Here is a 20350-nt window from a genome sequence, read left to right on the forward strand (position 1 = left end):
TTTTTTTCAATACTAAATATGTTTATTTTTGTTTTATGTACAGAGATTGAAGATGTGTTAACTAGATAAGATGGTCAAGGACAAGGAACACGTATTGTTTTGCTCTTAATTGTTTAAGAATTTTGATTTAAATTGTTTTGAATGTTAGATTAGGTAGTCTCATGGAAGAAAGTCATGTATTTTTTTTAGTTTAAGAATTTTAATTTGAATGAATGCTCGTTGATGGAGAATACTAACATATAAAACGAAAACAATCAATTTAGTATAAATCTTCATTAACCAAACAAATACATTTTCTTATCCACCTAAATTCAAATATTCCAAACAATAACATCACCACTTTACCACCCTTTGATTCAAGTTCCAAATTTTGATTCAAGTTCAAAAACATTAATCAACCAAACCAAATACTTACAAACCAATAATCATTTATCAACAAAAAAAAGAATATAACTACTCGTTAATATCTATCGACCTTTTTCCATTTCTATTTTGGGTACGTATGGCGTCTTCCAACTCTAATACATACCAGAAAAAAATTAATGTGAAAGTGAGCATATAACCAATGTTTTTTTATTAGATAATAAAATGAATTTGTTTGTTACCTTTAGCTATGCCATCATCTTTAAAAATGTCTTCGATGTTGTCAACAATCAGCTTCTTTGATTTCCTTACCCAATCTTGGGTGCAAACCAAATCCTCTATTATAGGTGCACACAAGTTTGCTCGGTAACTATCAATTATATGACCGCTTATACTAAAAGCGGACTCGGATGCCACTGTAGATATTTGAATGCCCAAAAGATCTAATAACATAAACATATAATGTTAAATTATACTACATTATAATAAAAAAATATAAGTAATTAAAATTATACCTTTTGCCATCCGCGAGAGAATTCGGTAACGAGATGCATTATTATTCCACCAAATTAATATATCAAAGTCTTTAACGCCTTGGGTTTGTCCTTCGTTCAAGTATCGTGTTAATTCTGTTCCCTTTGAAGCCGATGAGTTCGCCGATTGAGCAAAATAGTCACCCACAAAGTCTTCATCATCATCAATATGCACGACATCTTGACTACCACCGGTTTCAAATGGTACATTAGAGTTGGTATTGTAACCATTAAAAAAGTTCTCAAATCTCGTTTCAATATCCTTGATTAAACACTTAGCCTTTGCAGTAATATCTAATTCGGAAATGGGTTTATTTTCCGGCATCTTGTACTTGATCAATGTTTCAAAAACATGTCAAAGAAAATCTGTCTTCATTCGCGGATCCAAGATAGTCGCAAAGTACATGTAGTCATTCAAAATTTCAAAATCTCCCCAACACTTCTCATATTTATCTATCATATCCTTTCCAATTGAAGAAAATCGTTTGTTTTTCGACCAAACCCGTATATGCCTGTAAATGCCACATACTTCTCCAAAAAACCGATTTGCCAATGGTTTTGAAGTCGTCGAAACCAATTCTGTTTTGACCTTGAACTTCTCAAGAAAGGATACCATTGCTCGACAAGTTACAAAATCTTCACTCCCGGGGGTTACCACATCTCGTGCAAAGGAACGATCTATCAAAAAAATGTTATAAAAACGATTTGATATATCATTTTTGGTGGGCTATAAATGACTCCGTACATATACAAATAAGGTGTTTCCGAAGTCTATAACTATTGCCAAACAATGAACTACAATTTAAAAAAAAATTAGCCCGAACGGACTCATAACGAAGTAGATATGACAGTTTAAAGCTAACTAAAAATTCTGCAATAATGTTGTAATAGATTCAAAACATATTTGATATATCATTTTTGGAGGGTTGTAAGTGACTCAATACATATGCAAATGAGGTGTTTCCAGAGTCTATAACTATTGCTAACTAGTGAACTACAATTTAAAAAAAAAAAGCCCAAACGGACTCATAACGAAGTAGATATGACAGTTTAAAGTTAACTAAAAATTCTTCAATAATGTTGTAACAGATCCAAAACAGATTTAATATATCATTTTTGGAGGGCTGTAAGTGATTCAATACATATGCAAATGAGGTGTTTCCAGAGTCTATAACTATTTCCAACTAGTGAACTACAATTTAAAAAAAAATCAGCCCAAACGGACTCTGGATGAAGCAAATATGACAGTTTAAATAGGGCTAAAAATTCAGCAACAATGCAGAAAATAAAAAAAAAATTACCTTCCATTTCATACTCGTAGAAAGCTTTTTCTAAATCCACCGCGATCTTCAATAAGTCGTAGGTTGAGTTCCAATGAGTGGGACAATCGTTGCACAAAAATTTGGATGATTCCACCCCGACGGCTTTCATGCACTTTTTAAATAGAGCAATCCGTTGTGCGGACTTTCTAATATATCTTACGGCGTCTTGCAAACATTTAATACTCTCGTCATTTTTATTCATTCTGTCTCTCATAATTAGATTGATAATGTGTGCCATACACCTAATGTGAAAGTGTTTTCCTTCATTGTACAAGTTTGGTAATTTGTTTTTTAGAAACTCTATTTCTTTGTCATTAGAACTTGCATTATCAACTGTACAAGTCATGACATTCTTAATACCCCAACCTTGAATACATTTCAACACTTCTTGTTCGATATCTCCCCCCCCCCCCCATTGACTATCTAATTCTTTAAAGTTGATTATTCATTTGTGTATCTCCCAATTATCATCAATAAAGTGTGCGGTAATGACAATATAATGTACCATTTTACTCGGACTTGTTCAACAATCGGTGGTCAAATGAACCGTGTTAAGGAGATTACATAAGAATGTTACCAACTTATTTCTTTCTTCTTGATAATAAAGTGACACATTTTTTGAAATTGTTGTTTGACAAGGTATAACCACCTTCCCGTTTAGTGCGTTTGTGTATTCAATAAATGCCTCATTTTCTACAAACTTAAAAGGTAGACCACCCACTACAAACAAATTCAACATAGCCTTTTTAATTCGTTTGTCGTCATGTTTCCAAGTGCTACGATTACCCCCCATGGTTGGTTCTTTTTTAAATTGTAATGTAACATCCATAAAATTTTGAAAATTTTAAAACTTTTAAATCAAATCCAAAACCATCATTTATTACATATTGTTTTCAAAATTAGTTTCACATCAGAGTTTTCCCAGAAATCATAAGACCAAATACGAAGAGGAGCACGATCAAGCCTTCGCCTTTCCGCGATCATCTGAGGTACCTGAAACATAACCAAAAACTGTAAGCCCAGAGCTGTCTTCCCCCAAAATACCACCACATAACATAACATACAACATCAAGCATAAATGAGCCTTCAGCCTGACTGGACCGCCTCATAGGGTTTTTAACCTATCTGGACCGCTCCCGAGCCTTCGGCATGACTGGACAACCTCGCAGGACCTACAGCCTATCTGAACCACTCATTGGGCCTTTGGCCTGACTGGACCACCTCACAGGCCTTCAGCCTATCCGGACCACCCTGGTTCTGTTGACTTACAATATAAAGCAGGACTGCCTCAACCTAACCACACACACATGTCAACATATACATAACTCATAACTACATAGTCAATTAATAGGCAAGCATAGATCATACAGATCAATAATCATAGCATCATCCTATCTACCAGGATAACCATCCAAAAGGGGCCGACATTGGTGCCTTCGACCCATAAGTACAGTGAGGAATACTCACCTCACAAGTAATGCTGAACCGATAAACTCCAACTCCAAACTCAACTCCGAAATCAAATGCCTACAACCACCACATGACCATTTCTATCAAAACCCCAAAATACCCAAAATGCCCTCAAAGTCAAACTTGGTCAACCATGGTCAAACTCAAAGTCAATAGTCAAGGTCAACAATCCATGTTGACCTAACTCGTCGAGTGCACATAATAACTCGTCGAGTTCCTATAGTATCCAGAGAAGCGGGAAAACCTGAGCTAACTCGCCGAGTTGCCAGGATAACTCGTCGAGCTTTCCCAGCTTAACTCATCCTGTCCTTTTTCATCCTTTCTAACACTTAAGAATGTAGATCTGATACCCAAGAGCCGGAAGAGGCTTCAAAGCTCAAAGAAGGCTTAATAAGGGACCTAAAACATGAAGGGGGCCTAGAACTTGATAAAGCTTGAAACTTTAAGCCCAAAGAGGCCACAAAACGTCCAGATCTAAAGTAATCACTTCATGAAATGCCCAAACCCAATAATGATCCCAGTATGAGCCAAAAATGACAATAAACTTTCAAGGAAGAGATCTAAGAAATAGATGAGCAAGTTTTCGACTTTTTACCTCAAAAGAGTAGCTAAACTCAAGGAGATTCTGGATCTAAAGCTCCCACCTTCAAGCTAGGCACCACCAACTTCAAGCTCTTCAAAAGAACACAAAGAAAACACTCTTCAAGCCCACACAGACACACTCAAATATGGGAGAGAAAGCATGAGACTAGGGTTTCTGGACAGAGGAGGCGATTAGGGTGGCCAACAATGGGACTTAAGGCCTTTTAAATAGGGTGCAACACCCTAAAAATTAGGGTTTCATATTCAGCCACCAACTAGTTGAGTTTTCCTCTCCAACTCGTCGAGTTTGTCCAAAAAGATCCACGACTCAAAGACTTTCAACACGTCGTGTTGATGCCATCAACTCGACGAGTTCCAAGGAAAATTGCATTTTTTAATAAAAGTTCTCATACTTTGGAATCGTGATGTTGCATTGGTTTTTCAAATTTTCGGGGTTTTTCTTACAATTATTTGCATGGTTATTTAAGCTAAATGTACCGGTATTATTCCCGTCGGACTTGAGAACCCTCTCGCACCATTTGCGCTTTCCATGCCGAACTCCATCAATAAAAATCTTCCCAAATGATTTCCAACAATCGGACCTTGTTTTCCCTACTCTTTTTCTATTTTGTGTTAGTTCTTCAATGACTCCTTGTTGAGCGTTGTTAACAAACACCTCATCATCATCAACCTACAATAGATGACAATAAAAACACAATAATACAACTTAAAAGGGTAGGTTTTGTTTGGTACTTCTCCTAAAATAGCAATGTAGTAACAAACTAATAATATTTACCTTAATATTTACCTCTCAAAGCAGTACATTAGATACAAGGAACAATGTATTTGGTAACAAACTAATACTATTTACAATAATAAACACTAATCTTGAAACACAAGAAAACATGCAAACATCATAACAAATGAAATAAAAAAATTTGACAACTTAATTGTGTATCTTCATTGTCATCTACCCAATTGTTCACCATTGCTCTTTAATTGAATGTAGGAGATTGATTTAAAGTTTAATTGGAATGAATGGAAGAAAAATAAAAAACATGATGAATGTGATAGACAATGTCGATCACAGAGACAAGAATAGAATGTTAATGCTTTACTTGGCGTCCCTCTTGAAGTCTTGTTCTTGTCGTCAATCACACAAGAAAAACGATACCAATTAATCACACAAGAAAAACGATACTGATTAGTCCTAATAGTCGATGTCGATCACAGTAACCCTTCGTTCGTTCGATGTCAAACCCAACCTGGATGAATGATCGAAATCGACACGACGACGTTGTCTTTTTTTAGTACCCGTTCAAATTCCGGTTCAGGGCCTAATAAACCGAGTCTGGTGCATTTAATTTGGTTTCAGTTTTTTTTTCAAATCCGGTTCTCAAACCCGTTGGACCCATACTCGGAACCCGGACAGGACCAATTTTTAGAACCGAGAACCGGATCGTTTAAGAATTTCCCGGTTATACCGGTTCCGGTTCCAGTCCGGTTTTCCGGTTCTATAGCTCATCCCTACCAAGCACATCGACATTCGTCATCATTTCATTAGGGACATAGTTCAAAAGGGAAAAGTGGAATTGTTCTATATTCCATCCACTAATCAGTTGGCTGACATCTTCACCAAGGCATTGGATGAAAAGAGTTTGAACAAATTAATTGCAGATCTTGGCATGCTTTCTATGTCTTAATTGTTAATTAACTGTTTTCAGTCTTATGAAAAACTCAAAAACAAACAAGATCTTCTTTTATTATGAATGCAAAATCTTACATTTAGTATTTACATGTATTTTCTTTCAAGCATATCTAAGATTTATCTGCATTTAATTGCTTCAGAATTTGTAAGAACTGGAACTGTCTTGAAGGATCTCAATGCTTTTGGTATTGAGAAAAAGAGTAGCATCATGTCCTTTTCTTCTTGAGGATACCCTATTTCTCCTTCACTCACTGTTATGGATGCAAAGAGCAACCATCAATACAGTAAGTCTTGTTTTCATCTATTGACTCTGATCCGATAAAACCTCAAATGCCCTCGTGTTGATCTTGAAGTGTAACATCCCGATGTCAAGTTAATTTCGATTTCAACCCTATGTTTGAATAAAATTGCATTTTAGCTATTGGGCTTGAAAAGATTGCAAATTGGCCCGTAGTGTCAATTTGGTATTTCCGTCCAGAAGTAGTACGCTGAGCGTACGCTAGGTGTACTAGGGTGCGCCCTAGTATGCTGGGCATACACCTCGTATGACGGGAGTACGTGAAGAAAGTGAAAACCCTAATTTTTAGGGTTTGGTCCATATATAAACCCCATTATAGCCTCATGTCTCATTTCTTAATCATCCCCCCTCTATGGAAAAACGACCCCAAGCAAACCCTAAGTGAGAAGAGTATATTTTGAGCCAATTGGAGTGACTTGGAGGTGTTCTTGAATAAGTAGAAGGTGATGAGAAGAGCTTGGAGCTTGGAAGCATCTTGGATCTGGGATTTCCTTCTTGTTAGCAACCTCCAGGAGGTTTAAAGTTTGCAACTTGATCACTCCTTCTTGTAGATCTAGACATTTCTTCCTTTAAGACACTTTTTGTCCCAAATATGGTGATTCTTGAGCATGGCATGTTCTTGACCCAATAAGTCGTCGTTTCAGACCTTATAAGGGGTCTTGAGTCATAAAAATGTGGTCTTGAGGGTTAGTTTCAATCCATGCATGCTATAGAAGGTCTTAATGCATTAAGATGTTGAGATTTTGTGTTTTAAGCACTTAATGGACATGCAAAGTCATAAAGTTGGAAACCTTATGACTCTTAGTGGTATTTTGACATTGGATCTAAAAGTTGGACGTGAGAGCTTAATGCATTAAGCTCTTATGACTCTCGCGCCAACTGTTGCACATCAATCACCGGTGAAAACTCAGCTCGGAACCTAGTCGAGAAATCATCCCATGTCATCACATCAACAACATCATCACCCACTACACGTCCTACCTCCTCCCACCAGTCTCGTGCCCTTTCCTTCAAACGACAGGAGGCAAGCCTATCCTTTGCCTCATTAGGGCAACTGTTGGTGCGGAAGGCGTTAGCAACATCCGCTAACCACCTTCAGCTCACTATCGGGTCCTTCTCCCCGTGGTAGTCTGGAGCCCCACATTCCCGGAACTCCCTGACTGTCAAAGAATGTGCTCCCACTAGTGCCACCATCTCAGAGCGAAACGAGCTCAACCGCTCATCCAGAATCTCCAGAATCCCCTCCTTGACCATGCCAAAGATCACAGGAGGATGCTCAAGAATACTGCACGTCATCTTAGATGAGATGAACTCTCTCGTCTGCTCATCTAGCTACCCGGCTCCAGAACCTGAGCCTGAGCCCTCCCCAGCACCAGAACTGCCATAGGTCTGCCTTGCAATGTCAGTATACTGAAAATAGACCAGACAAACCATCAAAATACACATCAACATATATATCGGGGAATCACGAACTCCACAAGCTTCTTGGTTTCCTCGCAGCTCTCCTTGAATCGAGTACAGATCCTATGCTTCCAGTAGTACGGGCCCATACTACCTTCCACATATATCCGTACTTTCCTCAAGGATTGCCTTGACTGCACCAAGTCACTCATATCCATACAACCTTCCTTCGCAGATAAGCCTCCCAACACTAAATCTCATCCTAGGTTTTCCTAAGACAAACTCCATACCACTCTCCGCCATCAGCTGCAGAAAGAACTCCCGCTAACTCCTTCTAACTAGCTCACGAATACAATTACATACCACCAAAACCAAATAATTATTCGAATGAAAGGTCTCACACTACAATGGTTGGAATCATACAAGAGCTGCGCAATAGAGTTAAAACCTAACCTTCCAAAATTATTTAGTTCCCATAATATGTAACTTAGCGTATCCGCTTACTAGTTAGCTGCAATTAGTTAGAACTCCTAGAAAGCACAAAGCAAGCAGCATTTGGGCATCAAGTAATCAGAACCAAGCATAACCTAATCAGTCCATCCTATCACTGACTAATCAGTTCTAGCATGCAAGTCTACAAGCTCATACAACAGGCATACAAAGGCATCTCTCCTAGCATTCTATCATGCAAAACTAAGCAGATCCTTAGCCCTAACTAGCATACGATTCACAGATTCATAGATCAAATCATATCGGATAACATGTATGGGTAATTTGGGAAAACTTACTTGAGCTCGGCTGATTGCATGCACCACACCCTTTCTTGTCTTAGAAAAACTCTTTTCTTAAAAATATATTTCTTTTTGAAAACTTTACCAAATCCTCAGTTTGAGTTCAGACACACCCGAGAGTATGTCCGAATCCCTCAAATTAAGGCTCTGATACCAACTTGTAACGTCTGAAAAATATGACCCAAAAATTTCATTTTTAATTTAGTAAAAATAGTATTCCAAAGAAATCATCAATACAATCCAAATAAAATAAGTGTATCAAACATCATCTCAAATAAAAGTAATCAAAAAGGCGGAACTATGTGGTGTATGCAATGTAGTCATTCCGAGCTCTTCCCCTTGGAACCAGAAGTACCCGAAACATAAACTGAAAACGGTAATCACAAAGCTTAGTGAGTTCCCCAAACTACCTAATATCATACATAATAAACTACATACTGGGCCCTCGCCCGGTATTGAGTCCCACTCGGCATCAGGCCCCGCTCGATATACAAATCTGTTATTCTTAGGCCCCCCTGACATCGGGCCCCGCCCACTATACACATAGACATATATCACATAATCATACTAACACATGCAATGATCATAAACAATAGCATACAATACATTCATCGGGCCTCGCCCGGCATCAAGCCTCGCCCGGTATACATAGCAGCACATATCACATGCAAGGGTCACGCAAACTCCTAGCATCCTAACATAAATAACAAGGGTCGGCATTGGTGCCTTAGACCCGCTAAACCCAGTGAGGAAACTCACCTCGATTGCTGAATCACACGACTTAATCTCTGGATGTTGTCCGACGAATTCTCGAGCTATCAAAACCAAATAGCATCCAATTAACAATTGGGTTCCAATCTATAACCATCAATCCATACTAGGGTAAAAAGACCATTTTACCCCTTACCTATTTTGGACCAAGACTTAGGCCCAAACCTATAATCCAAAAGGCCCAAAATCCAACTAACCGATCGAGGCCCATACTTGGCCTAATTTTCTAAATTTGAGCCAAACCCTTACATGGGCCTTACCCTAAAGCCCACCCATTCTCCTAGTCCAAAACACTTGCACTCAGATGGCCCAACAAGAAGCTAAGCACTTAGGCCAAAAGGGAAGGCCCAACCACGAAGCCCAAAACACAAAACCCAACAGAGTGAGTACGCGGGGCTTACTCAGCTGTACGCTAAGTGTGCATGCTAAATGGATTGTACGCCGTGCATACAGACTTGTACGCCAAACGTACTCACCCATTAAGCCAAAACCCACTTTAAGCACTTAATGCTTAAGACCAGAAGTCCAAACCACATATCTAACCCCTAATAAGCGTCTAGAACCATAAAGTCACTGACTTGGTGACTTTGCATGCCCCAAAAGGACCCAACTTAAAGATATAGCACTTTAATTTCACTAAATGGACATAATCTCATTCATGGGTGATTCTAAACCCTAAAGGTGCGAACTTTATGGACTTTGAACCTCAGAAACACGAAAAGTGGCAACTCATAGCTCCCGGAGTGGTGTCAAACCACTAGATCTCATTCATGGGGCCAAAAGGGTCCAAAACTCATATAAACTAGATCTAAGCTTCTAATGAACAAGATCATAGCTTTTTACCTCAAACAAGCTGGAAATGGAGTAGAGAATCAGGATCCACAAGCTCTTCCTGGATCAACAACCTTGCACCAAACTCATTCTTCTTGATAATGGACCAAAACACACCAAGAAGCACACAATGAGCTAAAAACACAAAGGAAAGGTCTAGGGTTTAGAAATGAGGTTATAAGGTCAGTAGAGGCTGAGAAATGAGGGTAAAATGAGCCATAAATGTGATTATATAGTGTCCAACTATGAAAATTAGGGTTTCACTAAATGACACGTACGCCCCGCGTATGTGTCCGGAGTCCTGATCCCACCTCGCATGAGTATGCTAAACGTACCATGTGGTACGCCCCGCGTACTCACTTTACAGCTTGTACGCTAATCGTACCATGTGGCACGCCTAGCGTACTCGCTTTCCAGCTTGTAAGCTAAGCGTACCATGTGGTACGCCCCGCGTACTACACAAGGACCAAAAAATAATACTTTTCAACAATGAAGGGCAATGATGAAACATACCAGGATTCAAGTGTTACAATTTGTTTGACTTACGCCCGGTGTTTCCCAATTACGCCCATCATACAGACTTGATATGAAAAATAAAAAGAAGTACAAGAGCTGAAAATGAAAAATACCTGCAACGGGTGTTACACAATCCATACTGGCTGGCCGCCCTTTCTAAACCTGCTTGCAAAAGAGTTGAGAATATGTCTTCCATACTCTGCTTATGAGCTATCTTATCATTGCTTATATTTTGCTAGATATTTGTGTTTGTTAATTTATCTCTTTTTATAGATGTTATAGATGTGGTGGTTGAACATGTACATATGTACAAGGACACGTTGATTCTCTATAATTTTTTTTATATATACATGCCAACATTCTCTACACTTATGATATTGACACATGCATGCAAAGATTCCTTCTACCAATTTACATTGACATATGCATGCCAAGATTATTTTATCTCATGCACCTCTCATCTTGGGTTTATATGGCATACTTGACCACTTAACTAGGTTAGATATATAAACTGGGCTTCTTGTTGAAATTAGACGGACATGGTTTTTTCTTAAATACATATGTTGGAATAACAATACATATATAATATTAAGTATGAACTGACATGTATACTACCCATATCACTTCATACTTGGGGGGTGGGGGGGGGGGGAGGGGTGACGATGGACATAAGGAGGAGTCTGACGAACAGAAATGACAGGCATAAATGACGGAAAAAAATGACGCGCAGAAATGTTCAACAAAAATTACGGGCAAGACACGCAAGTGCATGATCCAAATGCATCACCCTAGTGCATGACCCAAATGCATCACCCAAGTGCATAGCCCAAATATATCATCCAAAATGCATCACCCAAATGCAAGACCAATTTGAACCTAATTAGAAAATGGCCCTCGCATTTTACTGCCTATATTTAGTCTATATTTATATTCCTTATATATATATATATATATATATATATATATATATATATATATATATATATATATATATGTGTGTGTGTGTGTGTGTGTGTATGTATGTATGTGTGTGTGTGTGTATGTATGTATGTGTGTATATATATATATATATATATATATATATATATATATATATATATATATATATATATATATATATATATATATATATATATATATATATAGGGAGAGGATCAAATGAGAACACCTAAAAGGTTGAGAACGCGAGAACAATTCTGGACCAATCAATATATAAGGGCATACTAGTAATTGTATATTTTAATTAAATTAAAATAAACTAAAATTCAATCAAATTCCCTTAAATTTAGGATCAGTTACCAAAAAAGAAATAAATATTCAATTTTTTATTTTTCTTATTAATGGAATATAAAAAACATTTTTACCAAAATTTATTTTAAAACTGAAAAAAATTCTTACAAAAATCAATTTTTTTCTCCTATTTCACGGTTTTTTTTTTTTTTTTTGTGTTCAAAAAAATGAATAGAAATCGAACACCAAATTAGTACATTTGTATTCATAAATGATTTTTTTTTTCAAAAAACCTGATACTACTCCAATCACAAATAAATACACATCAATTTACAAGTAATCCAATTTCTTTTTTTAATCAATTGAAAATAAAAAGAGTGTAAAAATTATCATTTCTTCATAAAAAGAATACCTCTAATCATAAATAAATATACTCATTAACACATGCTTACACTATTATTCACAAATGAATACAGTGCTATTAAGAAATAAGTACCCTGTTATTCAGAATTGAATAAATGAATACCTCTAATCATAAATAAATACATTCATTCACTGTTATTCACAAATGAATACACTACTATTCACACATAAATGCACTGCTATTCATTCACTGTTATTCACACATGAATGCACTGCTATTCACAAATGAATACACTGCTATTCATAGATAAATACAATTTTTCATTCTTCCATTTCCTCTCACACTCCCTTCTTTTTCGCCTGTCTTCGAGGTGCAACAAAAACACCCCCACCAGAGGTGTTTGTTGGTGGTTTCCGGCGAGCCAAAGGCAGCAGCCCCCTCTGTTTTCTCCCACTCTTTTACGACACACGAAGAAACCCAAACACCCCCTGTTGTCGTTTTCTTTCTTCCTTCCTCCACTTGGCAATTGTTACAGCCACTTTCTTTGGTGCATCACGTCTGCTTCTTGTTTTCTTCTTTCTTGAATCATCCATTGGAAAAGAAGATGTATTGGAAGTTTGACTAAGAATATCCATCTCAGTGTTTCTATAAATGAAGAAGAATCAAGAAATGAGCAAAAGATGAAAAGAGCCAACCAGATATAATCGTTGCCTGTTGAGGTTTAGATGAAAGAATAAGTGTTTCATAGAAGAAAGAACTAGAATACTGGATCTTCAAGGGTTACTCATCTACATCATTCAAAATGTAAATAACTAGGGTTCCGAGGAAAGAGATTAAAGATCCAGATTAACTTGATAAATTATGTCAGTTGAAACAACACCAGAAACTCAATTCAATTCAGTCCTTAACTACACATTACACAATCATAGTTCATTAATCTGCGAACAGATATCGCATACAAACAACATTCTAACCAATAACAATTCTATAAAAACAGATGCCATATAGAAACTCATAGGATAACAATTCATTTCAAGTCGAATATGCCCAAATATCTAAAGTTTTTCAGGCATCAAATATCAAATCGATAGAATCAATTCCGCCAATATCGACTTTAACAAACCAGAGAATCAAACATGGTACGATTAATGCTTCCAAAAACGCCATCAAAAAATTAAGAGGTAGCGTACTTATGATTCATAACAAAGAGCACAAATTGCACAAATCCAAGATAAAACCCTAGTCCCAAGTCTCCGAAAACAATAAGTGTAATAAACTTCAAATGTTAAATCCAGATCCAACGATTTTCACACAAAAAAACAAAAAGAACAGACGCAAACATACCTCTCTGTGTATCGAGTTATACTGCACAAAATAATTAGAGATTGATTCAGTCTTGACACCTTTGAAATCTGTTCTTATAGAAAATAAGAGCAAGAGAAACAGAAGTTGAAGATATCTGTACTTAAATGTAATTCGCGAACAAGTTTCCTTTTCTTGCAGAAGTTTCAGAAAAATGATCCTTTTGGGGTATTTATAGCCTTCTCTAGATATTTTCGCGATTGATACCTTTGGATATTTTATTTCTCATCGGCGCCACTTCTGGTGACAGGTGATGGGTATGACGATGGTGGCTGCGACGTGGGGTGAAGATGCTGAACAAATCTTCATGGTAGTATGTATATGATGGAGGCGGATTTGTTATAAAACCCTAGAGAGAGAGAGAGACGAGAGAGACGGGGGAATAGGAGAAAGATGAGAGGAAATAGGTGAGAGGGTGAGAAATTATAGTAAATAGATAAAGTTGCAATTCCTATTATGCCCTTCTGATCATTTCAAAGTTACACTTTAATACCATGAGTTTTAGAATTTTTCATAAATAGTCCATTTAATAATAACCTTAGATCTAAGTATTTAAATGGTTCAGATCTGTTCTCGCGTTCTCAACCTTTTAGGTGTTCTCATTTGATCCTACTCCTATATATATATATATATATATATATATATATATATATATATATATATATATATATATATATATATATATATATATATATATATATATATATTATTACTTGTTGATCACAACGTGTTGGTTGAGTATATATGAATATGTTGAGCTAAAAGATGATCACAATTCAAATTGATAAACAAATTCTCTACGCAATTCAGATGAAAGGTAATTATATCTTATAAATAGCCAAGTTTTTTAGTCCTAGGTTATGAGATAAGAAACCCTAATTCCCTTCTTTAAGCTTGATCGTTTTCTCTCGTTGAAAACTGACTTTACCATCGGTGTGTCATCTTGGGTCCCCACCTGAGACAATTTTAGGTATGAATGGAGTCAAAGCTGAACGAAGGACAGGGCGAAGATCGTTACACATTTCCTTATTTCAACCGTCTCGTGAACCCAGGTATTCATCAAGATCGTTACACATTTCCTTATTTCTACCGTCTCGTGAACCCAGGTATTCATCAACCACTGCTCCTCAATATACATTTGTGTCTTCTTTGAAGTCAAAATTTTGACTTCTTTAGAGAATTGTAGAAAACCCATAATTCTCATATTAAAAGTTATGAAAAATTGAAAACATGATAACTATTAATTATTAGATCAAATTGAGATTTATCTAATACACATGGTAGTATCTACAACTTATCAGCTATATCAAATTTTCCATGTTTATTGAATTCCTTAAAGGTCAATGTTTACCTTTCCCAGAGGCTAATATAATATGTTGCAGACAATAATAACTTTGAAGATGTAATAATTATAAGATCAATTTTTGTAATGAACAAATTATCCACATTAGCATTTATGAATTCTTTATGCTCCGCTCTGTTGCAATCTCTGTTGCAAGGAATATGATAATTCTCATAGAAAACAAATGAAATGTGATCATGACCAAATTAATTTGAGATTTAAGCAAGATCTTAAAGATCATCACCGATTTCTGTTTATGGTGCCTTTGTCTATTAAATACAAAACCATATAAGTATTTAGATTTAGATTCATTTGGTAAAATAAATGGCAAAATTGACCCCTTATATTTATTTCTAAATATCAATCGGGATGTTACAAAAAACGACACCGTACATTACATCATGGTCAATAAAAACACTTGATTCTTGAAACAAGTAAGTTAAAAGTATGTTGTTATTTTCTGCATATGAAAATCCCATCGTTATTTGTCTAGTATAAAACATAAGAAAAAAATATAGAGTTTATACATATTAAATTATAGTATGTTTTTTTTGTTGATATAGAGGAAGGGCGAGAAGATAATATGGCCAGGAGTTTTAGAAATAGGTGATACAAGACTCAGAGTAAATAAATTTTGATTTAGGGGTAAAAATGTCCAAAGCCTCAAAACATATAGCTTTGGACCTTGCTAATTTCGTATACTATTATTATTGACTATTGAGATATATAATTCCATGCACAAATAGATGTTCTTGTCATCGTTTATCGTTAATTATTGCACCCAAGTTTAATTATTTTATCCTACCTTATATGCCATTTATTAAAATTAAAAAAAAAAACTAAATATATTTTTTTTAAAAAAATATTAAGGGTAAAATAGCTATGAAGTTTCATTCCACAGCTAAGTAGCTACATAATTTAGTTCCATGGAAATTTTTGTAATAAAAGAGCTATTAATTTTTCCACCGTAACAAAATAGCTATGTAAATAAATTTTGTAGGAAAATTCCATAGAATAATAGCTATGGAATTTCATTTCGTAGCAAAATAGCTACCAATATGTAGCAATATAGCTACGGAATTTAGATTCGTAGTAATTTTCGTAGCAAAATAATTATGTATTTTAATTTCGTAGCAAATTCGGTAGCAGACTAACTACGGATTATGATTCCGTAACATTTTTCTTAAATTAGTTCTAAATTTGCTATGAAATTTTATTTCGTAGAAATTCTATAACAAAAAATTTACCAAAAGTCACTCAGATATTCTGTAGCAAAATAGCTACATGATTTGATTCAATAGAATTTTTTCATATCTATTCATGATTTTTCTTGTAGTGGCCAAAAAATGAGATTCATATCGGTGGTGGCGAGAAACCGAACAAAATTCGTATTATAATTTCGTATTCAATTTCTCTTAATAAAGTTAGTTGTACTTAAATACAGTTAGCCATTTTTTAATGTAATTTAATACGCATTCAATTTCAATCAGTTTCTTATTAAGTTTGTCGTAATTCAGTAAAATTAGTTGTATTTGAATATCATTTTAGGATATAGATTCGGTAAGAATGAAATTTTTGGTAGGAAGGTAAAAAGTTTTTTTTCTATATATTTTTTTGACGAACAAAATAAATGAATCACTAGATGATTCATTTGTAAGATGATTCACAAGAAAAAATTCCCAAAAAAATATCTTTATGATTCATTTTGAAGTAAATTAAGAAAAAATTCACTTTTATGACAATTTTAGTGAATAACAACAAAATCATTGTATAAATGAATCATCGAGATGTTTTTTTGAGAATTTTTTCTTGTGAATCATCTTACAAATGAATCATCTAATGATTCATTTTGTTTGTTCGCGAAAAAAGTATGTAGAAAAAAAACTTCTTACCTTCCTACCAAAAATTTCCTTCTTATTTGATCTTGACTCTATCATTTTAAACTGTATTCAAATTTTTATGGGATACCTCTTACCCATATTTTATTAACGTTTTTTAGTAGTGTGGAGGGTTAAATGAACAACTTGACACCATCGATTCACAACTAGTGTCTTTCGTAGGAAATGTGGTTTACAATTCAAGAAAATTTGATTATGTATATTTTTCAAGAATTTTAATCAAATTCATAAGGATAATCAAATTCAGGTTAGTCATTAGGGGTGTTCGTTCGGATGGATCGGTTTGATCCGATCCAATCAAGTGAATCCAAATTGATTTCAGTTTTCAAAACATAGATCCGAATAGTCCAAACTAAATTCAAATCCAATCCGATCCGATCCAATTACAATTTTGTTGGATCGATTTTTATAATTCGGTTTTCAAAAACTGAAACATTTTAAAACGATATATAAATATAATATTACCCAATTTTACACAAGAAACGAAAACAAAATATTTAGTTGTGATTTGAAATTTATAAACAACTACTAAGAAGATATATTATAGTTAAGTATTTTATAGATATAAAACTTTTGAGAGAAAATGCATATTAATGTTTTTTTATTGGGTGAAACGTTTTTGAACCTATTTGAAAAAATAAATTACAAAATTAATAAATAACTATAAATATATATTATAAATAAATAAATAATAAATATTTATTTGGTTTTTTTGGACTATTCGGTTCTTATTTTATAAACCAAAACCAATCTGAAATCCAAAATAATAATTTGGTTTTGTTGAAAACCAATCCGAATATCCGAACCAAATAGTCCAATCCAAATTGTCCATTTGGACAATTCGGTTTTATCAAAATAGTGAACAGCTCTACTAGTCATTCCTCTATAGGTGTAGGGAAACAAAGGGGACGTGGTGACGAAGGAGGGAGGAGAAAGAAGGGGCAGGTGGTGGTGGTAAATTATTAAATATAAAATAATATAAAAATAATAAAAAAACAATTAGGGGAAATTGTCTTTGTACATTGATCACGAACCGAAATTGAAATTTGTATATTGATTAGGGACCGAAATTGAAACAATAAGGATTGTCGGAGTTTAAAAAAAGTAGTGAAAAATCATATCTTTATTTTTGAATAAATTAATAAAAAAAACATTAATGGGAAATTTTCAATTAACATTAAGGGGAAATTGTCGGAAATCGAAACAATAAGGATTGTCCAAGTTAAAAAAATTGAAGACTAAACATGAGATTACTATAAATCAGAGGACCATTCGTGTAATTTACATAAATAATAATGAAAAAATAGACAAACTTGCAAGAATGGTTTGTGTGGTATATCAAAACTCGCATGTTTTGGCCAAAAAAGTTTGGATTCGCACCAGTTGTCAAATAGTTTGATCTAAAGTGTTTTATATTTTTATAATGATGGATATGCCCTAGGTATTTTCCATTTTTTTTTAAACTATTTTATTAAAGAAATCAAAAAAGAAAAAGAAAAAAGAAAATACCCACATCTCTCTCTCTCTCTCTCTCTCTCTCCGGGTTTGTGTTTGATGAACATATTCATAGATTCAAGAACGCTCAAGAATATCTTCCACCACCACTACCATCCGCCACCACCACAGTACGCCACCACCACCGTCTGCCACCTCTATTTCCACCTAAACTTATTCTGCTACTTCATCTCCACCAAAAAATCATTACAGAAACAAAATCAGATATGATGAACACACACATAAAATCAGATCAGATGAAAACACACATACACACGAAATCAGATGAACACACACACCCACAAAATCAAATAAACACACACACACACAATCTGATGAACACACACACACGAAATTTGATGAACACACACACACACGAAATCAGATGAACACACACACAATCTGATGAACACACACACATGAAATCTGATGAACATACATACGAAATCTAATGAACACACATACATACACACAAAATCTGATGAACACACAAAACCCAAATGTAAAGATGAGGGAAGCGATATGAGAGAAGAAGGGAAAACCAACGAAGAAAGAGAAATGACAGATCCTCGAGCCACATATCTGAACAGATCTGAAAATCGAGCCACAGATCTGAACAGATATGAAGCCGACGAGCATGGTGAACAAATCTGTTTTGTCTGCCAATACAAACTCTTAGCTCGATGCTGTCGTCAGATAAGGAGGGAGAGAAAGTTGTCATCGTTGATGAGGTCGAGTTCAACGCCGCCACAGAGTCATTTGGGATGGAGGATGACGTATCGTCTGCGCCTTCGGATAAGGAAGAAGACGAAGTCGGCGATGTTCCAAATCTTCGGCGGGGGTAACTTCGGTAGTGGTGACAACTTCGACAGTGTTCCAGTTTTTCCGGCGATGGTTTAGAGGGAGAGGGAGAGAAACATAGAAAGGGAGTTGGGTGAGGTAGGGTTATATGTCTTTTCTTTTTTGTTTAATTATTAATCAGAAAAATACAAATTTAATAAAAAGTAAAGGGAAAACCAAATAGAGAAGGCAAAAATGTCATTTCACACACTTCCAATTATGAAACAGATCAAACTCACAACAAAATCAAACTATTGGAATATTGGTGCGAGTCCAAACTTTTTTTAGCCCAAACATACGAATTTTGACATACCACATGGACCGTTCTTGCAATTTTGTCGAAAAAATAAGACAAATCTAAAATGAGGATAAATGTATTCTACGATGACATAAGACCTCATTTCCAACACCATTAATTAGAGGGATCAAACTCGCCACAAGTTAAAATATAATTTTTTTTGTATATCCAAGTCAAAAAATGGATTGAAATTGTAATTTCTAGAATATCACATTCATTTTTTATTTTTATTTTTGCGCTAAAAAACTTTTAGTCCATAATAACCAATTATTACATATATTTCCTTTTGGAATGCCATTTCTAACTCAAAATGGCTCGTTTATGACAGAGTAAATTACATGAATGGTCCCTATGGTTTAGTGTAATTTGCACATTTGCTCCCTAACTTAATTTTTTAACTCGAAAGGTCCCTATTGTTTGTTTTTTTTACGCGTTTGGTCCATGTCTTACCTAAAAAGACTATTTTGTCATTGATTTTCTAATTTATTTAAAAAAACACACCCCCAACCCAACCCCGCCCCTCTCACCTTAACTTACCTACCTCATAATTTTTCCCTATTTAAATAATAATTTTTTAGGTAAGATAGGGACCAAACGTGTAACAAAAACAAACTGTAGGGACCAAGTGTGTAACAAAAACAAACAGTAGGGACCTTCCGAGTTAAAAAAATAAGTTAGGGACCAAGCGTGTAAATTACCCCAAACCATAGGGACCATTCGTGTAATTTACTCTTTATGATAAGATAGACATGATGCTTTAAGTTTTTTGTTTTCCTTGACAAAATGCTAATGACGTGGGAAAAAGAAAAAAAACATGATAACTTTAAATTATGAAAGATAAAGTGAATATGAACAAAACTAGGTATCTATCGGACATAGGAAATGGCCCACCACACAACATTTTGTGGTACCAAATTGAAAAGTCATAAACACAAT

General features: G+C 35.1%; 1 protein-coding gene across 1 annotated transcript; it reads right to left on the minus strand.

Annotated features, from left to right (window-relative positions):
* Window positions 1-1251: 1251 nt before the first annotated feature.
* On the minus strand, window positions 1252-2564 carry LOC145130338 (zinc finger BED domain-containing protein RICESLEEPER 2-like). The gene is made up of 2 exons (XM_079065156.1): window positions 2198-2564; window positions 1252-1574 (listed from the first exon to the last, which is right to left on the minus strand). The coding sequence occupies exons 1-2, from the start codon at window positions 2562-2564 to the stop codon at window positions 1252-1254; spliced, it is 690 nt and encodes a 229-aa protein (XP_078921282.1).
* Window positions 2565-20350: the final 17786 nt, after the last annotated feature.

This window comes from Lactuca virosa, chromosome 1 (genome assembly GCF_052849685.1).
Source record: "Lactuca virosa cultivar CGN04683 chromosome 1, Lactuca_virosa_CGN04683_v6, whole genome shotgun sequence".
In the NCBI taxonomy this organism is placed as follows: Eukaryota; Viridiplantae; Streptophyta; class Magnoliopsida; order Asterales; family Asteraceae; genus Lactuca; species Lactuca virosa.

Coding starts and splice junctions, on each gene's coding strand:
- LOC145130338 (XM_079065156.1), bottom strand. CDS start 2,564: ATGACTTGTACAGTTGATAATGCAAGTTCTAATGACAAAGAAATAGAG. Junction 1,575..2,197: donor CTACGAGTATGAAATGGAAG/GTAATTTTTTTT, acceptor TTTTTTTGATAG/ATCGTTCCTTTGCACGAGAT.